This window comes from Solea solea, chromosome 21 (genome assembly GCF_958295425.1).
Source record: "Solea solea chromosome 21, fSolSol10.1, whole genome shotgun sequence".
Classification (NCBI taxonomy): Eukaryota; Metazoa; Chordata; class Actinopteri; order Pleuronectiformes; family Soleidae; genus Solea; species Solea solea.
The window spans coordinates 5,361,495-5,384,078 of NC_081154.1; the positions used below are offsets into that span (position 1 = coordinate 5,361,495).

General features: G+C 41.3%; 3 protein-coding genes across 11 annotated transcripts in view; 1 reads left to right on the forward strand and 2 right to left on the reverse strand.

Moving 5' to 3' along the window:
* Window positions 1–4,164, reverse strand: part of mrtfab (myocardin related transcription factor Ab) — a 43,501-nt gene extending 39,337 nt beyond the window's left edge. For 6 of the 8 annotated variants that reach the window (XM_058621163.1, XM_058621162.1, XM_058621157.1 and 3 more), the window contains exons 1-2: window positions 3,898–4,164; window positions 2,314–2,375 (exon numbers count right to left, since the gene is read on the reverse strand). The gene's annotated coding sequence lies outside the window, so the exon portion shown is untranslated. The remainder of the gene's footprint in view (window positions 1–2,313; window positions 2,376–3,897) is intronic. The other 2 variants (XM_058621164.1, XM_058621159.1) reach the window with 1 other exon arrangement.
* A 637-nt stretch (window positions 4,165–4,801) lies between these two features.
* get4 (guided entry of tail-anchored proteins factor 4) lies at window positions 4,802–11,597 on the forward strand. The gene is made up of 9 exons (XM_058621168.1): window positions 4,802–5,004; window positions 6,148–6,226; window positions 6,432–6,513; window positions 6,663–6,812; window positions 6,960–7,098; window positions 7,203–7,343; window positions 7,974–8,049; window positions 8,252–8,324; window positions 8,796–11,597. The coding sequence occupies exons 1-9, from the start codon at window positions 4,865–4,867 to the stop codon at window positions 8,885–8,887; spliced, it is 972 nt and encodes a 323-aa protein (XP_058477151.1). The 5' UTR covers window positions 4,802–4,864; the 3' UTR covers window positions 8,888–11,597.
* A 389-nt stretch (window positions 11,598–11,986) lies between these two features.
* On the reverse strand, window positions 11,987–22,456 carry vps35l (VPS35 endosomal protein sorting factor like). 2 transcript variants are annotated; one of them, XM_058621167.1, is made up of 29 exons: window positions 22,426–22,456; window positions 21,767–21,866; window positions 20,856–21,038; window positions 20,606–20,725; window positions 20,418–20,442; window positions 19,950–20,029; window positions 19,653–19,781; window positions 19,483–19,567; window positions 19,334–19,390; window positions 19,146–19,242; window positions 18,802–18,849; window positions 18,225–18,318; window positions 17,914–18,114; window positions 17,775–17,821; window positions 17,481–17,592; window positions 17,212–17,382; window positions 17,050–17,130; window positions 16,899–16,961; window positions 16,731–16,816; window positions 16,571–16,651; window positions 15,942–16,005; window positions 15,365–15,463; window positions 15,209–15,286; window positions 14,405–14,519; window positions 14,138–14,277; window positions 13,857–14,022; window positions 13,458–13,576; window positions 12,583–12,729; window positions 11,987–12,465 (listed from the first exon to the last, which is right to left on the reverse strand). In XM_058621167.1, the coding sequence occupies exons 1-29, from the start codon at window positions 22,440–22,442 to the stop codon at window positions 12,367–12,369; spliced, it is 2,904 nt and encodes a 967-aa protein (XP_058477150.1). In that variant the 5' UTR covers window positions 22,443–22,456; the 3' UTR covers window positions 11,987–12,366. The 2 variants fall into 2 exon arrangements, with proteins under 2 accessions (XP_058477150.1, XP_058477149.1); XM_058621166.1 differs by having other exon boundaries at window positions 12,583–12,732.
* Window positions 22,457–22,584: the final 128 nt, after the last annotated feature.

Here is a 22,584-nt window from a genome sequence, read left to right on the forward strand (position 1 = left end):
TGTTGTCTGAGATGTCACTCTCCTCTCTCACAATAAAATGTCGGTGCACATGTGAATAAACCACCTGACTCACCAAATGTTCACCCAAAGTCAGCAGCCTCAGGATGTTTGCAACTTGCTCTCTTCCACAATAAAATGTCTAAATATGACTTGGACATGTGTTGTGCACAAATGTCTGTGTAACTTGCTAAACTGACCCGTACGCCTTATCCCAAATTGTGCATGCATCAAAAAGATACTTTTAAAGTTTGCTTTTGTCTGAATCACAAGTTATTTGAGAAACAGAGAAGCACATGTAATTATATGTTATGTTATAAAAATATATGTTCCTAAAAACATGACAAAGATAAAGATCACAAAAACAAATAACTTCCAATGAAACATGTTTTGTCAAACTGTCATAAGAAAAAAAAAAAAAAAAAGAGTATGACGAAATTATGTATTGTACGATGAAAATATGTATTATGTGGGTAATGGGGGCGGGACTAGATAAGCTTTTGCTTCTCCCGGTTTCCCTTTCAGTTATGTGTATTGTGTGAACTACACTAAGATGATGTGTGATGATGATTGATCTAACTGACATGACCGAAATAAACATATATAAATATAAATAAATATAAATAAATGTCAGTTTTATGAAAATTCTGCCAAAAACAGCATTAGATAGCATTAGCTCCACCCCTTAACGTGTTTAAGGCCCGACTTCTCCACCGGGGACCTTTCTGAGGGTAAAACGATCTCCCTGTAACTTAATTTAGACTTTGGTTCCTCCACTGGAAACGCAGGTAGGTTAACAAGAGTTATCTGAGGTCCCTGTTCCCTAAGGAAAGCTCCCCAATAGGGGAAACCATGACAAACTGATCCGTGAGATTGTGATTTTTCATCCCAAAGTAAAAAAAATTATAGATTACACAGACATGTTGTGGGCTGAGTCATACTTTCTGCACCATGTGTATGCATTGAACTCAAATTTGTTTTTAAGGTTCCAGTTTGAACTTTCTCCCCCACATTCAACTTCCATGCCAGTCTTTGTGTCTTTAGCAATGATGGCATCGGTGAGCAAATCCTCTGGTTTCTCAGTCAGAATGAGCTGACTCAGCAGCCAAAGCATATAGTTACACATCGATTTGAACAAGTCATATCATATTACAACCTTGAAATCACAGGTTAAAAATGTTAACAGCCACAGAGCAAAAATGGATAAGACGTAAGAGTGTGACATAATACTTTTTTTTTTTTTTCCACAAGGAAATGACTCAAATCCTGGATAATGCATTACTGGCATCTAGGACACCGTGTACCCTCTATTATGGTGCAAGTGATTTGACAGTGACAACAATGTTTGTAGTGGCTTCAAGACAACACGTGATCTATTATTCATGCAAAACATCACTATAAGATGAATATCTCTTTGTCACAGGATTAAAATTTAAGAGAACTGACCCAAACAGTTACAATATATTTGCTTTTCACTTTTCTGAGATCCTCACAACACCATCAGTTGCTCTATCTTGACTTTCCCAACACAGTGCAATTGTTCAAACATGCAGAGAGTGTACTGTTCTGGTGCAAGATAGTAGAGATACGCAAGCTTCTCTACACGCCCACACTAGCCTTTCAAAAATGTATCACAATCATAATGGTACGCACAGAGGCACACACCTGCTGACAGCCATGCTTTCTTCACATTCACACACACTAGAAACCACAACTAAGAGTTACGACACATTCACAGCTCCCGGCAGGCAGGTAAAGGATGTGGTTCCCACTTCCTGACTGTGATACCAAAGGATTTGCTCAGTGATGTTGACATGGCTAATGACACAGGCTGGTAGGACCATGCAATGACACAATGTTTGATGCGCTATTGTTAGTCTACAACAAGTGTTCTGTACCAAGTGCAACTGAATTGCTAAACAGGGTTCCCACATCTTGGTTGGCTTCAAATTCAGACATTTCAATGATTTTCCAGGGCCAATTCCCTCAAATTCAAGGACCAAATGTGCCAACACAACTGAAGATCAGAGGGCAATTTGTAAGAGCCGCTTCATCCATTGTCCATGCATCTGGACAAGTGATGCCCTTGGGATCTTGGTCAAATTTAGTCTTTGTAATTTTTTTTGGTGAGCCAGAGATCTTGGAATTGGCATTCCCCAGACATCACATAATTTGCTCTCTCTTGCTGAATGTTCTGCATGGAATATCACATCAACAGCAGAGAGAGACAGTGTACAGTGCCCCTAACCTCCAAATGTTGCAACGTAAATCAAGACCGATAAGTTCAACCAGAAGGTAAATAAAGTTGATGCCTACCTGTGTTATAAAATCCAGAAGAGACGTTTTCCCATTTCAGAAGGACACTGCTTCAAACGGCTCTGATGGGGAAATAAAAATAGCAAATCTTAGTGGGAAAAATAATCTTTTTAGCCTCATTCTCCATTGCTATAATTCGGCTTATGCTGGTGAAGCACCAGTAGCATGCGTGCAACTGTGAGCAGGGCATGTGTAGAAGAGCCTAGTGTAGTAAATAAAAGAGGCTAAAGGATAAGCTGAAGATGAGGGCTGATTATATACATTCATCAGAAAGGTTTGGAAAAATTAGTTCAGTTGGTACCAGTTGGTGTTGCATTGTATACTTTTGAAAAGCCTAATTAGTCACAACGAGATACAACGGATTGTGCTTCTGTGGAATGAGCAACAGTTAAATGTTACATTACATTACATTACATGTCATTTAGCAGACGCTTGTGTGGGTAGCGCCCCAAAAAACGTGCCAAAATTCTCCGGTTGGTGTTCACTATGGTTTTGTGTTGTTTGGTGGATTGGAAGACTGCAGTCTCCCACAGTAATAAAGAAAAAAGCACATGTTTTTTTTCAGACAATTCGTTTTCATTTCAGGGACCTCAGTAGCGTGTGGATCTGTACGCAGCCACAACAGCTTGGCACCTCCTCCTCATGCTGCTCACTAGCCTGGTCACATTTTGCTGTGGGGTGGCATCCCATTCCTCAACCAGGAGTTGTTGAAGGTCAACCAGCTTGGTTGTGTTGGTCACACACGCACATCACACCCAAGCTGATCCCTCAAGTGTTCAATTGGGTGGAGGTCTGGACTCATGGCAGACCATTCTATCCTCTCCACTCCAAAATTCTAGAGATACTCTGTGATGATCCTGGCTCTGTGGAAGAGTGTTGTCATCCTGGAGGATAGAGTTAGTTCCCAGATTCTAGAGACATGGGATCCCACTGGCTCCAGAATCTCATGTGCTATCAATTAGGTGCCAGAACACACCTGGCAACACTCTCAAAACGAGAGTGAATACCAACAGGGGGATATTGCAGGAGCACATTTTCTTTAGCTCTGTTGCACATTCCACAAATGCACGATCCTTACAAGTTGTACCTCGCTGTGAAGGTGACTAATCGGGCTTTCCAATGATATAAAATACACTACCAAGTGGAGTTTAGATGATCCTATGCTACTGTAGGCCTCTTCATAGATGTCATATGAGGCAGCGGCAGCTGTCACAGTCCAAAACAGAGACATACTACGCTATTGTTAGCCTGACTGGGTGGGAGTTAACCCTCAACAGTCTCTAAACGCGTTATAAAGTGTAGATAACACGTACGAACCGCACACAAACGACATCATGAGCGTAAAATATTACTATATATACACATTACAGTACTTACTTATAGCTGTGGCTAACATTTAGAAACATGTTAAGCTCATCTACCAAGTGTAGTCATCATAAGTTAGCTAGTAGCGCTAGCATGCTACAACGACAACCAAGCATTAGCCGCTAGCAGGCTGTTCAACGCAGTCACGCCTGTCTGCGACATAAATAACAAGCGTGTGTGAGTGAGCTGCGTATTTAATGTACGTGTTTTTTTGCTTACTTATCATGGTCGTCGCTTGTGTGTTGGGACTGTGAGCAGGAACGACTTCCGAATCACAAAGGAAACTTTGACCGGAAAAGCCTCCTCTGGAACCCAGCAGCCCACTTCCTCCGCGACACAGCTCCCCCTCCACTGTACGATTTCTGCTCCGTCACGGCTCCTGTCTGCAGTTGTCGCACACATACAGCGCTGCCCTGTCCCCAAATATTATATTTATTTGACGTGAGGTGAACACGCAGAGTAAATTAAAGCGTGAAGGCGTGTTGTTGTGCTTAAAACTGCACATAAGCCCCATCTTGCTAAGTCCTTTGTCTCCCTCTAGTGTCAGACTGCATGCACTTCAAGAGCTACAGGTTTGCAAATCAACATTTAAATCGCCAAGTTTGACTAACTTTATTACCATTATTACATATATCTGTGACGTCATTTTTCATTGTGACCAGTATGAATTGTAGTTTTGGATATCAGTGACGTAAATCTGAACAGTCAGCTAGTTTCAGATATCTGGAACTCTGGAATGAAAAATGACATGTTCTTATCCGTAAACCTCTTTCAGCAATTAATACATCATAATGTTCGTTAAGGATATTCCTGCTATGATTTGCTTAAACTATTTATCCCTTTTAAAATATTTAACTAACTAGCCATTTCCCCCCCATTGAAAATCAACGAAGCCCTCATAATCTGTCTTTTTGTATGTGGATTGACGTGGTAAGGCAGATGAAAGGCAACTGTGAGATCACTCTTCATTATCAGCTTGAATTTTCACCGCTTCCCCCTGATTTTTTGCAAGGTTTCAACAACAATGTCCATTTTCCCATTAAGTGCACACAACACCACCTACTCGCATCACCGGCTACGGCAAGCGATGAGGGTCTGTAAGAGTTTAAAGCTTTCCGGGTTGGTTCGCCCAGTGTCAACACACGGAGCAGCAGAGAGGCGGACCGGCCACCGCGGAGCAACGACGATGTCGGAGCAGGAGTCTCTGAGGTGCTCCAGTGCCAGAAACCGTGGAGGCGTACAGAGGGTCGAGGGGAAACTGCGAGCCAGTGTGGAGAAGGGGGATTACTATGAAGCACACCAGATGTACAGGACTTTATTTTTTAGGTAAGGCGCCGTTCTCGCGTCGCTCGGTGCAGTTGTTAATTGTCATTCGGCTGTGGGGCCTGCCTGTTCCAGATCATTCCGCTGTCAACCTTGCTGCCGCACCTGCCCCCTTCTGATTGGTTAAATATCACAAAGGTCCCGCCCACTCAAGTCGTTCCGTGTGTTTCTTTGAACAGCTGTGCTGTCAATCTTAGTAGCTAGTTAGCTAAGTTAGCTAAGTTAGCTAGCTACTCCTGAGCTAATAGCTAATGACAACTGAAGCAGATGTGTCCGGGCTGCTAACGCAAGGCAGCCGGGCAGCACTAGTGTTGTACGCTCTCGGTCAACTTATTTCACATTTTAAATGACTGATTCTACGCGCTAACACGCTTTAAATATCGTATTTTTTGAACTATGACCGTTGTGACTACCCATTTTGCTAGCATTTAGCCTGATAGCCACACACTGCACCGCCGCCGCAGTGTGGACTGTGATGGTTAGACATGTCTATAGTAAGCATACTCCGTTTTGCTCGCGTTATTTCATGATGTTTACATAATCACTTGTTTAATTTGCAGACTTTAGGACAAGTCTGACCAGAATTTATTCCTATTCTAATATAATAGTTATATAATGGTGTTCATCTGCCCCAACACAGCACATTAATCCAAAACTGTTCACTTTGGGTGGGAATCACAGGGTATCTCGCAATACATGGTCCATGATACCAATAATATCACAATACAGTGATTCAGGGATAATCAATATATTGCAATACATCACGATATCTGTCTTAACTGAAGAAAACAAAGCATTAGTGAAAAGTTAAAATTGCACGATTTCTGTATTTATTCACAGCATCCCACTGTAAACTCCCTCTTCTTCAGGCGGTAACTTCAACCCAAGTTTCCCTCTTTCATTTGAGCGAGGAGACATGAAGTAGACTGTTTACATTAGAGCACCTTCATTTGTTAATTAAAATATTTATATTTGCACCGGTGTATTGGTTATCGTATTCGCAAGGAAGGATGACGATATTGACATTTTGACCCACCCCTAGTCTTCAGCATCATTTTTTTTTTTTTAAAGAAATTCAACTTACTCTGTTTAAATCTAGATCCTAGTAAAATAACAAATGCTGTCACTCTTGTCTTCCATCGTCAGGTACATGTCACAGGCAAAACATGCTGAGGCTAGGGAGCTGATGTACAATGGTGCTGTACTCTTCTTCAGCTATAACCAGGTACATGAAACTCTACCTTTCTGTGTGAAAGTCAAGTTAGAATCCTGTCTTTTTTTGTGAGATTGCATTTATTGAGTAATAAGTGCATATAAATCAACATTTTTACATGTAAAACAGACAGGTATTTGGATGTGCAGCTCTTATGAATGCAAACAATTTATTGTCTCATGATCTCGCCCTTGTGTGTCGTGTTTTTCATTTGTAGCAAAACAGTGCAGCAGATTTGTCTATGCTGGTGCTGGAAGTGTTGGAGAAATCTGAGACAAAAGTTGAAGAAGAAATATTAGGTGAGTAGTGACCTTGAGCCTTGAAACTGAGCCGCATCATTCTATGTGACCGCAGTTGTTTGCATAATGGCATTTCTGTTGAATGTTAGTTCAAATTAGAGAGGAGGTATTGGGATTTTGTTGAGATTGTTTCTGTGTTTATTGAGCAGAAAATCTGGCTAAGCTGTTCAGCCTTATGGACCCGAACTCTCCTGAGAGAGTAGCGTTTGTGTCCAGAGCCTTAAAATGGTCTACAGGAGGGTCCAGCAAGTTGGGTCACCCAAAACTACACCAGTTACTTGCTGTCACCTTGTGGAAAGGTAATTACTATGTCATTTATTTTATAAAGTGTTGCAAATAATTTGAAGAAAGTCATGATAAAATGTCAGAGTTGATACAGATGTTGAGAAACTGTAGAATGTAAACCAGTATTAAGACTTAATACCCTGTAAAATGTGTGTGTTCAGAGCAAAACTACAGTGAGTCTCGCTACCACTTCCTGCATTCGTCTGATGGCGAGGGCTGCGCACAGATGCTGGTGGAGTATTCGGCGTCACGAGGCTTCCGCAGCGAGGTCGACATGTTTGTGGCGCAGGCCGTCCTACAGTACGTGAAAACATGGCACCATGCGTGATGTGATCAGTGTCTGTGATTGGTGTTTCTCAGCGTTTGCACTTCTGCTGTACATGTTCTTTTCTTCTCACCTCCAGGTTCCTTTGCTTAAAGAACAAAAGCAGTGCTTCTGTGGTTTTCAGCACATACACAGAGAAACACCCGTCCATAGAGAAAGGTCCTCCCTTTGTCCAGCCTCTACTAAACTTTATCTGGTTTCTGCTGCTGGCAGTGGATGGGTGAGGGAGAATCTTATGGTGTATTTCCACTGGCTCTACTCGATTGCCCAGCCTCGGCACGGTTTAAGTAGCGCTTCCACTAGCATAGTACCTGGTACCAGGTACTATTTTTAGTACCTGCTCCGGCGAGGTTCCAAAAGCGTGCTAAGTAGGTACTATGTGATGATTGGTCAGACGGTCGGCCACTGACTGGCCATAGTGCCGTCACAGGAAGAGACATCCCACACACAAATCAATCCGAACAGCGGCGAACTGTAGATCAGTTAAAACTTCTTAACAATTCTAAAACCGTGGGTTAATCTCCAACAACTACAGGAGTCTGGTGTAAAGTCACTAGTCACTCTTTTGTGTGTGTGTGTGTGTGTGTCGCGTATAAAACAAAGTCACCGCAGTTTCACTCAGCCGTGCTGTGATGACTCCGCCCACATTAAGTAGGTACTTTATTTGTAGTGGAGATGCAACCTAATCGTGCCGAGGCAAGTAGAGCCAGTGGAAATACGCCATTAATGTCAACTTAGATAATGTTGCCTTTTTTTTTTAAAGCCTTAACAATCAGTAAAAATTAAGTAAATATGAGTTTTGATAATAAGATTGTTGACGATGTGCTTTTTTCTCTTTTTGTTTCTTCAGGGGTAAATTAACAGTTTTCACAGTGTTATGTGAGCAATATCAACCTTCCCTGAAGAAGGATCCTATGTATAATGAGGTGAGTTTTAACAATTAATGACTGTAAATGTTTAGTATGTATTGCGTGTATATAGTTTAACGGTGTAGTGGCTCATGGAATTATTAAATATTCAAAGTTCTGGTGATGGTGGAGTAGAGTTAGTGACACAGACTGTTTTGTTTGAAATGTGAATTTGTAATCCCGTCTCTCTGTGTGGTGCTTTTCTTCCCCGGCTCATCAGTATCTCGACAGAATAGGACAGGTTTTCTTTGGCGTTCCACCCAAACAGTCCCCATCGTACGGCGGACTCCTAGGTGAGTGATAACATTTAATTTATCAGTTTAAAAAGGTTTGAGATATCATAAATGTAGCGTGTTGCATCTGTGGAAAAAAATGGCATAAGAGGAAAAAAAAAAAGAGAAAAAACCCTAATAACATCATAAAATAAATACATTTGTACATCTATACATTGTATGCATGCACACACAAATGCACAGATTGACTCTTTTGGAAGATTGTATTTGCAAATAAGTGATCAGTGGCCAAGATTGACACCCCTAGTAGACACCACTGAAGTTGTGGTTGGAAGTCAGAACTTCCATGTGCCTAGTCGTAGGTTTCAACTGGAACTTTCTCTCATGTTAGACTTCCGAGTCAGGCCAATCTGATAAAACCTGAAATAAGAGGCCATGATGGTTGCCACTTGCTACTTTACCTACGCCATTACTGTTCCATTTTTGTCCTTCTCAATTGAATTTTAACTCTTCTTTAATCACTGTGTGCAGGAAACCTACTGAACAGTCTGATGGGTTCAGGCGATGATGACGATGGCGCTGAAGAAGCCCAGGAAGACAGCAGCCCCATAGAGTTGGACTGAGTCTCCTGCCCAAGACCAGGAGAACAAAGAAACGCAACAATGAGGAAGACCACCACCCTTCATCACCGTGACAACAGGGGATGAGGCGAGACTCGGGTCTGTGTTTTTGAGGGGGTGTGCTGTTTCCAGAAAACCAATCCCAAATATCCAGAATAAGAATCAGACGCCAAAACATCCTTGTCAGCACTTCCTGGACTGACTGACTCTTCCGAGGGTTGAATTAGTGATAAGATCATTCTATGTTTTATTTTAAATAATTTAGTTTGGGACTCTTGCTCTGCATTTAAGGGTTTGTGATTTTTAACCAACTGATAAATAACCTTCTCTTTTTTTCTCTGTGAAAACTGTGAAAGCTCCCGGAGCGTTCCAGCGCACGGGGGGGACGGACGTCCTCTAAACATGATTAGAGGGTTTCATCGAGTCACAACAAATATTCCGCTCTTTTTTTGTTTGTTCTAGAGACACACAGAGTTTGTTCAGAGCCATGCTGCTGCTGTTAAGAGTGTCTTTTTCAGTAATAATTTAACTATAATTGTTCTTGTAGCCAAGGCCACTGTCAGTTTCCTCACCTCCAGTCTGTCCATTGAACAAAAAAACAAAAGTAACTCTTGCAACTTGAATGTCAACAAAACAAATGTTTTGTCTTCGAGCGTTATCCCGTTTTTGTCAAATCAACTGAATAATAACCACAAACAAAGTCGTCTGTGTGCGATGAATTGGCTGCAGTGTACGCACATATACACACACGCGCGTGCACGCACACGTTTAAATCATCCACTCGCTGAGCTGCTGCTGGGCTCGTTTGCACCATCTCCAGGAGAAACCGTGTTCCAGTCTCCAGTCCTGTTACGGTCGACTTAAAAGTCTGGCGATGACACTGGTTTTCGACGTCGAGGAGGGAGGGGCAAAAAATGTGACACTGTGAAAACCCGTGTGTTAGAGTGAATCTTTGCTTTGCATGTTTAAAAGAAAAAAACCTCATAAACCTGCTGCTTAACTGCTGTTTTTGTTCTCATTTATTATTATTATTATTATTATTATTATTATTATTATTATTATTCAGTTCTGGTCAACAGTTCCTCTTGGAGGTGGATCAATATTCCCTCATTAGTTCAGCCTGTGCACAAACCTACAGCTGCTGTTGATCAGTGTTAACTGTCCTCACTCTCGTTAGATCTCGTTACTTCATCACACACCTTCCTTTTCATTAGCCCTCAGCTTTGTTTCGTCCTCGTTGTGACATTCGCTCAGTCCATGGTCACTCCACGTCTTTGTCAGTTATAGGATTTCAAAAACAAACAAACAAACACTAACTGCACCAGATAATCTTCAGAAGGCGACGTTTTTATTAACTGCCAGGAAACTAGGAAAATTCCCAGGTCTTCCAAGTGTAGATTGTGTTTTATTTACTTGGATTGTAATGTGTGAGGGGACTATGGATGTCCAAAATGGCCAATATTAAATAGAAATGTTACAAAGCAAGAATGTCCTTGGGAAAAAAAACAAAACATGAATGTTCTGATCTATTAATTGTTGAAATCGGCAGGCGATTGCGGGTAATGATTTTTTTTATTATTATTATTATTATTATTATTATTATAAATCAAAAAACAGTTGGAAATGCTGACTCATGGTTCCCAACAAATAAAAATTAAAAAAAATGGATGAAGTGGTAGAAGATGGATGGAAAATAAATAACATCTGGGAAATGCCGAGTCAGCATTGACAACTGTTAACCAATACATTTAGTTGAAATATAAAAAATGAACCCCAAAATTGTAAAATGATTCAGTAGATTTTTGTTTTTTTTTAAATTACAAACTTTTTTTGTTTTGTATTTTGAGAAATGAATAAAATTAAAGGTATAGTGTGTGAAATTTATCAACATTTATTGAAGTTGCATGATCCAGCTGAAGATCCTTCACCTCACGCTTCCCCTGTAAGTGTTTGTTTAAGTTTGTCCATTGTGGGCTACTGTAACAACATGGTGGTCCAAAATGGTGGACAGTATAATTATAAAAGGCTCATTCTGGATATAATCACTTAAAAAATATTAAGTATAAGCCGAAATTAAAGTAATTTACCTAAATTTTACACACTGGACCTGTAAGTGAACGAGGAACCCAAAATGACGATTGAAATACCAACTTATGACTTGTTACATCTTTTTAAAATAGCTTTTTTCCTTTATTATGACACACTTTTGTCTTCTTTTTTCTTTTTTTTCCCCTCAAAAATACTTTTTAATATCCTCTTTGGTTTTCCATACAGGACGGGCTGGCTCAAATGTCTTATTATAGCACTACAGAAGGACGCATAGAATAGCAGCGAGTCGTCGTACGCGCTCCGCTGTAATTGTAGATTATCGTCTACACGGAGACGAGTGATGTGACGGTCGGTGAAGTCAGCAGTGCTCACCAGAGGTTTGAGGAAAAACTGCTACAAAAACAATTCTGATTAGTATTAAGTAAAAATGTCTACATAAAGAGACACAGTGACCAGCGCCACCTGCAGGCCTCTGTTACACCCCTTCGAGCCACTGAAAGGGGAAAATCGGGCAAATCTTGACTCTCAGGTTCATCAACAACACATTTACTGGCTTTGTTTCATTTTGAAAAGGTGTAGAACAATTATTATTTTTTATTGTTTTTTAAACTTAACCTGAAAGTCAGTTATGTCCAATATCCACTTTGAATTAATTGCAGTTTGAGTGTGAGTGTGAGTGAGCATCACAGCATTTGTATTTGGTTAATAATTATTTCTTTTCTTTAAGAACTTAACGGGGAGTGTTTGCCTTTTCAGTGATTCACTACACGAGTTAATAAACTATGACTGATAAGAGTTTCAGAATGTCTTAAAACAAACGCTGTCCTGTCCTTGTTTTTTTCTTACCCACGACATAGAGCTGCTACTCTTATTTTTGAGTGTATGTTTTAAGTTTAATGTCTCTACAGTGTCTTGTGAAAGAATCCTTTCAGCTTTCACACTTTAAAAAGGTCCATGTTATTGTGGCTGAAGGTCTAACTGGCTTTCCTTTTACTTCTTACATTGGTTGGTGTTTTGTTTTTGTTTTTTTACAAAAAAGCTCCACTCACAGGATCAGTATTTAAATACAAAGCAGTTTATTAAGTCGTGGACACAGTAAAACCAACAGTATTACTTATGACTTACTGACGCATGATTCATAAACTGTACATTAGTTTTATTTTTCTTTCGATCTGCGGGTGAACACTGAAAGTGTAAATTCAAAAAAAGTGCTGCAGCTGTAGTTTTTTAGTCATTGAAGCATTTTATGTTAAAAAAATGTGATTTGAACTTTTAGAACAAAAGTTGGCATCTTTAGACCTAGCACAAAAACACTCTTCTGTAACTTCAGCTTAAATGTCTATAACTGATTCACTGATTTTTCTTCACATTTTACTTCCTTATTTTTTTTTTTATTTACACAAATGTGAAGTGTCTACGAGGCTCATACGTGTTCAGGTGCGGGTCTGCAGCGTGAGTCTCTGGACTGTATCCGACAGGTGAGCCATGTCAGGCTGCTGAGCCTGGTGTTTGATGTGTTCCAGAGTCCGAACCTGGAGCGCAGACAAACAACACAAGGGACGTGAAGTGACGGCGCTAAATTGAAGGTTGGGTGATGGGTGAGGCGTCTTGTGTGTGTGTGTGTGTGTTCAGATGTGAGGCCAACTCACCGAGATCCGCGTCTCGCAGTGTCCGTGTTTGTGGCTCAGGTTCCACAGGTTGACGGTCAGCTGACTCAGCTTGTTGTTCCTCAGGTCGCCGTGAGCCAACAGCGTGCTGAAGAGGGAGAGCGCTACGGCGCCCTGACGCCGCGTGCTCTGCTGTGAGGTGATGAGAAACAGGAAAACATATAAGTGGAAACATCAAAACAATGTCTGATCTGAACATGAATGCAACAGAAAAGCTCCGAGATAGAACCCAAAGATTTGGTTATTTTTATGACCTACAAAGCATTTAATGCTCTGGCTCTTCTGTGGCTCAGTGGGAGAGCAAGGCGTCTTTCAAACGAAAGGTCAACGTTTCATTTCTGAAATTCGCGCGTGTGTGAGTGAAGGGGTGAATGTCAAAACTGTAGCAGCTTTGAGTTTTCAGATCTTTAATCCCCATCTCAACCTGCTCGCTCTTTGATAGAAACCTTTAATCTGGAAAGACACTTAATCTCATTCTGTTCTATACTATATGACACAGGTTTCCAAATTTTTCAGCCACTTAATCCCAAAAATAAACAGGGCCCGAATTATCCTAATGGCGATTATTTTAGGAGTTTTTCAAAGTAAGAGCCCTAACCATGTGAGGAAACATCACAGGCAGAGTCCTTTAAAGCAGTGTTTCTCAATCCTGGTCCCGGGGACCAACTGTCCTACCATGTTTTAGATGTTTCCCCTGCTCCAACACACCTGATTCAAATGAATGGCTCATTATCAGGCTTTTGCAGCGCTTGATGAGCCGACCGTTTCAATCAGGTGTGTTGGAGCAGGTGAAGCATCTGAAACATGGCAGGATTTAAAAGCACGACTTTAAAAACTATATTTCCATTCTTCTGCACCTCTTCACGCCCAAGTGCCTTCAGATGGTCGAGGATCTGTGCGATCAGAGTCTCGCTCAGCTTGTTAATCTCGGACAGGAACTTGGGGTCTCCTCCGTAGAGCGTCTCATTGGAGTCCACTGGGTCCAGGAAAGACAAAGAAAAAAAACATGAAAAAAAGAAGAACTTATTATGAAATTCATTCATTTATGAAGCACTTGAACTTAGAAGATAATAGAAACAGCATCTTCGGCATGAGGCAAACATGCTTTTGTGAATTTATACAGGAATCAGCTGCATCATCTGACTTATTTTGGAAACCATGGATTGTATGATCCAAAAATAAGGGCTCTAAGTAATACACTTATTAAGATAAAACAGGTACAATGAGTCTGTCAGTGTGTGCGTGTGTGTTTGTACCTTTGGGGATGGAGTAGAGGTAAGTTTCCTGGCTCATGGCAGCCAGCAGCGGCAGCGCGCTGATGTAAATGCGCACCTTGGCGTCACTGTTTTCCTCCCAGGTGTAATCCTGGACCATGTTGAGCAGACCGCGGACTAAGTAGAGCACACCGTGTTCTGGGTGATCCTGTGAACACACACACACTCACAGGTTTGACAAACAATGACAGGGAATTTAGGGGGGAAAACATGAGTCTGGTGGTGCATCATCTAAAGAAGAAGTGATGGAGTGAGTGTGTTACCGGGACAACCAGAAGTGTAGCCAGGAAGTTGTTGATGAAATCCAGCAGGAAGCTTTCTGAGGAGCGAAGTTTCCCCTCGATGCTGATGGAGCGAGGGACTTCTGGGAGAATACTGACCGCGGCCTTCAGGAAGGCGTCGGCTGGAGGAGAGAAGGATGGAGAGAGAAAGGTGGGAATGAGGTAGAGGTAGGGATTATTGGACAAGATTTTGACTTGAAAAAGGTTCAGCCCTGGTTTTTTTTTTTACGTCCAGTTCCGTCTGCTCACCTTGAGAGAGACACTGATTGGCCAGTGCCACCTGACCAGAGAGCAGATAAAGGCTGAGGCGACTGAAGATGCTGCTGAGAGACGGGATGGTGATGAAACTGTAGGCCGCACAAGCCTGGAGGAGAAACACAGGAACGACATGAGACTTAATCCATATCTGTGGAAAAATGTGTGATCATTTACTCAAGGTGTTACGGTATATATTTACATTTCAGTTTCTCAATGGAAAAATACATTTTATATGTTAATTTCATGCTTAAAGCTGGTAAACGGTGCCGTTTTTGAGACATTTAAAGCATAATTTTTCCTCACTGGTCCTTCATTTGCTACTGTAAAAATATTCATACCTTTAATGGTGGCGAACAACTTGGATTCCTGTTCCTTGCCTCACACACATACAGTAGTTCATGATCATGAATAAAATCTTATCAGGTAACAGAAAAAAACCTGAACTGGAATCTTATTCCCGGCCTCCCACACAGTCTTTGTCAAGTTTGAAGCCACTTTAATGTAGAAAATGTAAGTTAAAATGAGACCTATCATTTCCTATGGTAAAATATTGATAATAAAATTAAAATTGTTCTTCTATTTCTCTTCAGGTTCTCCCTTTTCCTCACACAGTCCAAAAACATGCAGATTGGGGGATTAGGCAAACTGGACACAAACTGTGTCTATATGTGTCCCTGTGATGGACTGGCGACCTGTCCAGGGTGTGACCCCGCCTTTCGCCCTATGCCATCCATGGACGTTGGATAATTTGACCGCAGTTCCCTGTGGGACTGTACGCTGCGCCGCTTGACTCACCCTGACAAATGACGCTGTTTTCCGTGAGTGACTCCCCCTCATCACCCTCCTGGTCTCCATCGCCAGCTGGTTCACCGTCTAGAAATGAAACAAGACAGGCATTGAGCATTGAGGTGATAAATATGATGTGTGTGTGTGTGTGTGAGAGACACTGACGTGGATGAGCTGCACCAGGACTGGCTCCAGGTTACAGAACGTGGCTCTGGCCTCCACACAGAAACTCAACTGCTGCTCAAAGTCACGACCGAACGACACCTGGACGACACACGGCGGCACCAGAGAGAGAGAGAGAGAGAGAGAGAGAACAAACTCAACAACGACGACAGGATTTGTTAAAAGGTCTGCTTATGTTTTAAATTATATTCACTCTGTTGTAAGTAACTCTTTCTCTGACTCTTTTCTATTTTATTATTTATCCGTCTCTCTATATATGTGTATTATTAGTATTGTGTGAACTTTACCTGGTAATAAAGTCTGATGGTGAGACTGCAGAATGCAACAAACAGAGAACGGTGGCCTCTGCAGACCAAAAAGGATGTAATAATCTTTTTTCTCTCCTCCTCTTTTGCTCTTTGGATCCGTTCTTTCTCTTTTGCATAATTAGCGTCCTCTTAAAGCTTTTCTGTCTTAGGGCAATCACCCCTTGACGTATAGGTAGCATATTCAATTTCTGCTAATAACCTAAATGTGGCACACTGGACCTTTACATGTAAAATAACACCAGGACTCTCACCATGCGAATGAAGCCGATGATCAGCAGAGCCAAAGATCGTTTCTCGTCCTCCAGAGTGAGAGCGCTGCGAGAGAGAGAGAGCAGATTTTTATAAAATTTTAAATTAAAGCTGTAGTTAAAACCGTCAAAAGCTGTGATTTTGTTGTTGTTGTTAATGTTCTTATTTTGCCTCTGTTCGGTCTTCATGAACAAAAACGACGTAACATTATTTGTATGCTGCTTCCTTTATCTGTCTGAGGGAGTGTTTATGTGTATACAACAGCAGCGCAGGGGCGGGCAGAGACAAGAATTGTTGAATTGCATCAAACTGTTGAACGACAAGAGTATTTTTGTCAGTATTAATCGACTAAATGAATTGTGAACTATTTCATAATCAGTTCCACTGGTTTTTTTTATAATCAAAACAAGCTTAAATGTGAATATTTTGGTTTCTTTGTTCGTTAAAACAAAGAAATTTTACTCAATTATATTATTTGAGTAAATAATCAACATTGAGAGAGGAGTGTGGAGCTGCTTTAATCAGCATTTTTGTGTAAACTCATTTGACAATGGTTTGAATGTAAGGGACTTGTGTTTATATCACTAATAACAAGTTATATCATCACAAAAAATGATGTCATGACGCCTACTTGACAGAGTCGTGCATGGTCTTGCAGATGTGCAGCATAGCGTTGAGGATGACCGGGTCTCTGGTGAGATCCACCTGATGTCTGCACAAGACAAAGACACATGATCAAAACTCCATAAATAAATCTAATAAATGGAATCAGGTCTCTTGGGATCTCTTACTTGATGAAGACCTCCATGATGGATCTGCACACCTCCACTCTCACGCTGTCCTTCTGGAACATGTCCAGAAACGGCAGGAAACGCTCCTGTGAAACAAAAAGGTAACAACCGTTGAGCTGTGGTGCACTAAAGTCTTGTTTTATTCGTTTTGACATAGCGAACACTCACCATGGAGAAGAGGACGGAGAAGTCGTGGAAATAGGTGAGGATCTTCCTGATGACAGACTGGAGCTACAAGCAGGACACAAGAAAACACAGTTACTACAGAGGAGGTGTTTACTTAGGTAAAGGTTAGTCTATAGACAAGTGAGATGCTAACCTGAGCATAGGCGTCTTCAAACGCCCGGTCCGGAGTCATGTGTTTGATGATGTCAGCGAGGACGGTGTTGACCTCACGTTTCTGAAAACAAAGAGAAAATGAAGTGTGGAAAAAAAGTGACAGATTTGTGATGACACGCCCACTCTGCTCCGTTTCACTCACGGTAAAGTGTCGGCATGTGAACTCCACCCAGATTTCGGCACAGCTGATGTAATCGACCGGACTGCGAACTTTGGTGATGACCTTCCAGGCTTCGTTCAGAATCGTCAGCCTCTCCGACTCTGGCGGGTCGGCAGACGCCAGACTCTGACCCAGAGACCCGAACAACAGATGCTGGAGGGGAAAAATGAGGAGGATATTTAGAGGGCATGTCAAAGTAGATGTTGACAGTAGAATCGTAATCTTTAACTTCGGGGTTTGCGTCCTCTGACCTTTGGGAAACCGGCCTCGTCGCAGTCTTTGATCATCCCGATGAAGTCCGTAGCTCTGGCTGCGACAAACTCCGGCCTGAACGCCCTCATGACAGAGTTCAGCAGCAAAGCACTGTGGGAAACAAGAAAACATAATTGTTTTTCCAGGTAAAAGCTGAAGATGAAATCAAATTAGTCACAGCTAAATTTAATCTTTCTCTCCTGAGGAAAATAAGGAGTTTTAGCTCTTGTAGCACCTCATCTTACACTTACAGGATATAAACCCTTCAAAATAAAATTAAAAAAAACACTCACTTGTTTCCCAGTTTCTTGCATCTCTCCATCATCTCTGTTAGCAGAGGCTGAAACAAAGGAACAACAGCAGTCGTTGGCTGTATATTCATCTTTTAGTTTGAAAAGTTCTGTTTATACTGTGCGTGACTGTGTTTTTTACCTCCGGCGCTCTGTAGGCGATGCACTGCAGGATCCAGCTGATGGCGGGCGAGTAGAGCGTCAGGTACTCGGGCACCTCCACCCTCTGCACCACCAGCTGGTTGCGGACGCTCTCGCCGCTGATCTGGCGAAACGTGGTGAGCAGGTCGAAGAAGTTGCGGTTCAGGCTGTCCTTCAGGTGCGGGGCTACCTCCATGCCAATCTGGAGAAACAAAGAGAGAAAGAAGAGTCCCCTCCTTTTTTCTCTGTAATCCAATTTTGAGGATGGTGTGGGGGGGTGAAGTTAGAGAAAAAACACAAGGACAGTCTCACCCTGCAGAGATACGCTCTGGTGTACGCAGCCACCAGAGGATCTCCAATCCCCCGGATCATCGCCGTCAACCGAGGGAGCGTCTCCTGGATGCCACTATGTAGACAGGAGGGACATAAGTTGGTCTTAAAAGTAAGTGGAATATTTACTGGGTTTATTGATACAAATGCACCTGGACATAGGGAGTCTGTTCAAGCCTTTAACCTGAACAATAACCCAAATTTGACAAGAATGTCCCAGTTTTGGGATCATAAAGTACATCCATTTTATTTATGAATGAAATTAAGTGTGAAAGGGAAAGGTTTATTCTTGTTTTTCACAGGTTCCTCAGTAAGAGGAAGAGGAAAAAAGATAAAATAATAGTGAACAAAAAAGAAAATAACTAAGTAAATACATTAGAAATCCATTTTAGTTCATATAAATATGAATAAACCTTCATATTATCTAAACAAAATAAAAAATAAAATATAAAATATAAAATATGGGTCTTTAGGATCCAAAATGCTTGTTGAACGGTTTCTGTTTATACAGTATATGTTTTGTAAACATTAATAAAAGCATTTTTTTAAAGAAACTCACTTTTTGTTGAGGAAGCGGTTGCACTTGAGGATGGCGGCCTCGACGTATCTGTTCACGGAGGTTAAAGACTATAAGACACGAGGTCAATGATCGAAGAGTTGAGTTTCATACATAATAGATATAAATAAAACAAACATATGAATAATTAAAGCTTATTTTAAGACTACAAGCTGTAAAACAACAGCTTCGGTATTTCTTTGTACACAGACCTGCAGGAAAAACAAATATAAAAGCATAAGTTCTTGGAAATGATGAACAAAAGTCATTTCACATGAACACAGGCTTGAGACCAGATGATTTTGGTCCATCAGAGCAGCGTTCATGCCGATGGTGGTGAAGGATACAGTCTGGGCAGAAGCTCCCTGATGGAGGCGATCTTGAAGAACCAGTTGAGACACGTCTCCTTGGCCGTGTCGTTCACGTCCTCTACTGTGAACGAGTCTGAGGAGGGAAAGGACACACACATAAAGGATCAATGCAAGTGATCCTGTATGTCCTTCGCAATCACTGCACGGCAGAATGCGATACTCACCCGGCAAAGGCTGCGGATCCGAGCACATGGTCCAGATTCTATCATAAACCAGCTGACCTACAAACAAGCAACACGATACTCAACAGAAGTGCTTTACAAAAAAGAAGAAGAAGGAGCTGAGCTGAGGGAGACGAGGCTCGACAACGCACCGAATGTGTCGAGGATGTCCGTGATGAGGACAAACTTGCTGGGGTAGAACTGGATCACAGAGGTGTCGGACAGAAGCTTGGAGCACTGGAACACACGTCGCAAATGGCAGTGAAGAGAAAATCAAATTCATGACGACACACAACAGAGTTTTCTTCAACTGCAGAGTTACCTGGATGACAATCTTCAGCGCTTTGACCTTCTGGTCCGAGGACCAGGCCTCCTTCAGGGACTGGTTCAGCTCCTCGATGCGGTTTGTGTAATCCTGCTGGGAGAGGTTCAGCATCTCTCTCTGAGAACCCTGAGCAGATAAAACATAAAAATTCACTCTTAGTCTTGTATGGACTCACTCTGATGTTTATTTCAATGAAACTCTATTGTGTCAATGCATTTTGTAATCTATTCAAGGAATAACAACAAAGAAATAATAGAAGATTTGTTTTTTTTGATAATGGGGTCGATAATCTACCTCCTCCAGATCATCAAGCTCCTCCAGGCGAGTTCGGACTTTCTCAGAAACACCTGAGGATCCTGGACTTTGAGCTTTTCCTACAAAGACAATGGGATTATTTTTAAAAATATACATTATATACATATATATTATACGATATTTTGCAACATTATCATCTATTTGAAGTAGTGTTTCTGTCCCTTGGTTCATTCAAGTCTAACAGAACCTCTATTTTTGGCCTCCACCAGCCCCTGAGTGCAAACATCACACTCTTTAGCTGCTAAGATGCCGGGTCTTTTCACAGAAAAACAGCTGCCTGCAGCAGCTGATAAGATGTGAGAGTGACGCTTAAAGATGCTTAATATACAAAGCACTGAGAGACACCGCACTTTTTTCCTTTAGTAAATTCACAGATAGATACATTTTACGACATAGATAGCTTCAGTTTTAGGAGGTTATTATGCTGAATAGAAACATAATTCTTACCTTTATCAATGCCCATGAAAAGATTCTAGGAAGACAAAGAAAATCGGATTAAACTCCACAGTACAGTATGGCTAAGATAAGTCCTTTATTCCTCCTGCAATGAGATATGTGTGCAGAGTCACAGCAGCAAAGACAGTAAAGATAAAGGGAATAAATAATAAACATGCAATAGCTTAGAGCAGACTCACAATGGAGAGTTTTTCAGTGGTGGTGAACCTGGTGAGGATCTCTCCTCTCTTTGAATACCAGGGCTCAAAGTCTGGTCCCACTGCCTCTTCCTCCTTCTCCCTCCTCTTTCTCCCCAGATCCTAGAAGACAAACACCTCAGCTCTGAGTACATACCAAAAGTAAGCTTTTAATTGTGGTGAATAAAGCTTCTAATGGTGTTTGTCTAAATACCAGTCAGTGTATCTGTAGTATGAAGTTACATGGACTGACCCCTGCTGAGGCGCTGTGGGACACGGCTGGAGTCTCAGTGGCTGACGCTGCTGCAAACATGGACAGAGGGTCGGTGCCGTCCAGCATGGAGCTGAGGGGGTCTGGGGGCACTGAGGAGGAGGAGGAGGAAGAGGAGGAGGTGCTGCCTTTACGAGCCCCACGGCGGGTTTTTGTGTCGGTCACCTGCGATTGGAGGGCAGCACAAGTCAGTCACAAGTATTATTAGCACATTTAATACAAATTGTGCACAGTTATCGTCACTATCACTGCCTTTTGCTATTCAGAGCTTGAAATTTCACATTGTGTGTCCACCAATGAGGTTGCAGACTTTACAAGAGGGGAAGGAAACGTAAATCAAGACTGAATACAGTTTAGAATAACAAGAAAAGAATAACATGTGCAAAAACTAAATGAAGGACGTCTTGTTCTAAATTATTATTGGAAATCAACCATGGAGAAAGAAACTAAGGCACTCTGAAGTTAAATTATGAATTTATTTCTCAAGCAGAAATGCAAATAAACAGACCAAAGGGTTTGGGAGCGTTTAAAAGCATCCAACCCTGATGGAAAGCAACACAGCATTGTCTTATTTTTTTTTATATCCACAGTTGATTTGCAGTGTTAACATCAAACAGAACTTCTGAGACTTTGTTGTGTATTTTTTGTAGGTTGTTTCATTCAATAAAGTTTACAAAAATGGCATGTTGTTGCTTCATAAGTATAGGATACCTCTTCCAATGCAACAAAAACACCAGGTTATCATTTTCACATTATTCAGTTTAACTGTAAGGTCTGTGAAAATACAGACATTTGAAATTATGAGGGAAGAAGCTGCTTTTTTTGTTACATGACATATTTTCAGAGATGCATGACAGTGCTGATGAGGCTGAACGACAGGAGGATGCTGGTACCATGATGGGTTTCAGGGGATGGTAGTCTCCAAACTCAACCGGTGCCATTTCAGGACGACACCTCTGCAGCTCCGCGTCATAGTTGCGTCCACGGGAACGCCTGCTCAGACCACAGAGAGAGGAGACACAGAACATGTTGAGTTTTTTCTACCTTTAAATTACATAATTTGTAGCTTGCAGGAAACACATAAAAAGATTATATTATATTAGATTATTGTGGCACACTGCATCTAACAACTACAACAAATACAGGAATTACATGTAAAACTAGGCGTCATAAGTTTCTTTTAATAAAAACAGTCAGGATGTGGAACATTAGCTAATAAATAAAGGTATTTTACAACATCTTGGACTCTGCTCAGTAGAATTCAAGTAACGTCAGTGTGTAATAACTTTCAAGCACTCTGTTATACGTAAAACAAGATGATTAAATTCAAGGCCACAACCACAGAAAACAATCATGCTGAATTTGACTGAAAATCTTTATGTTGAAAACCTGTTGACATTTAATTTCGGGCGCTGAATGACATTAAAGCCACAACATACTCGCACTGTCACTGCATGTACACCCTTAACACTTGCACAACCACGAATAAACATCATTTAACCGGTTAATTTTGAAAATAAGGGGATTTTTATGTGAGAAAACAGCAACTTACCACTGCACCGCGGCCATTTTTCTACAATCACATGACAATCTAGTACTTCCTGGTGACGTCAAATTGTGGGCAATTCATATTTTTCTTTTAAAATTGCATTTTTATATATTATTTTTTATATATAATTGTCGTATCGCGATTTTATACTGTTTTTGTATA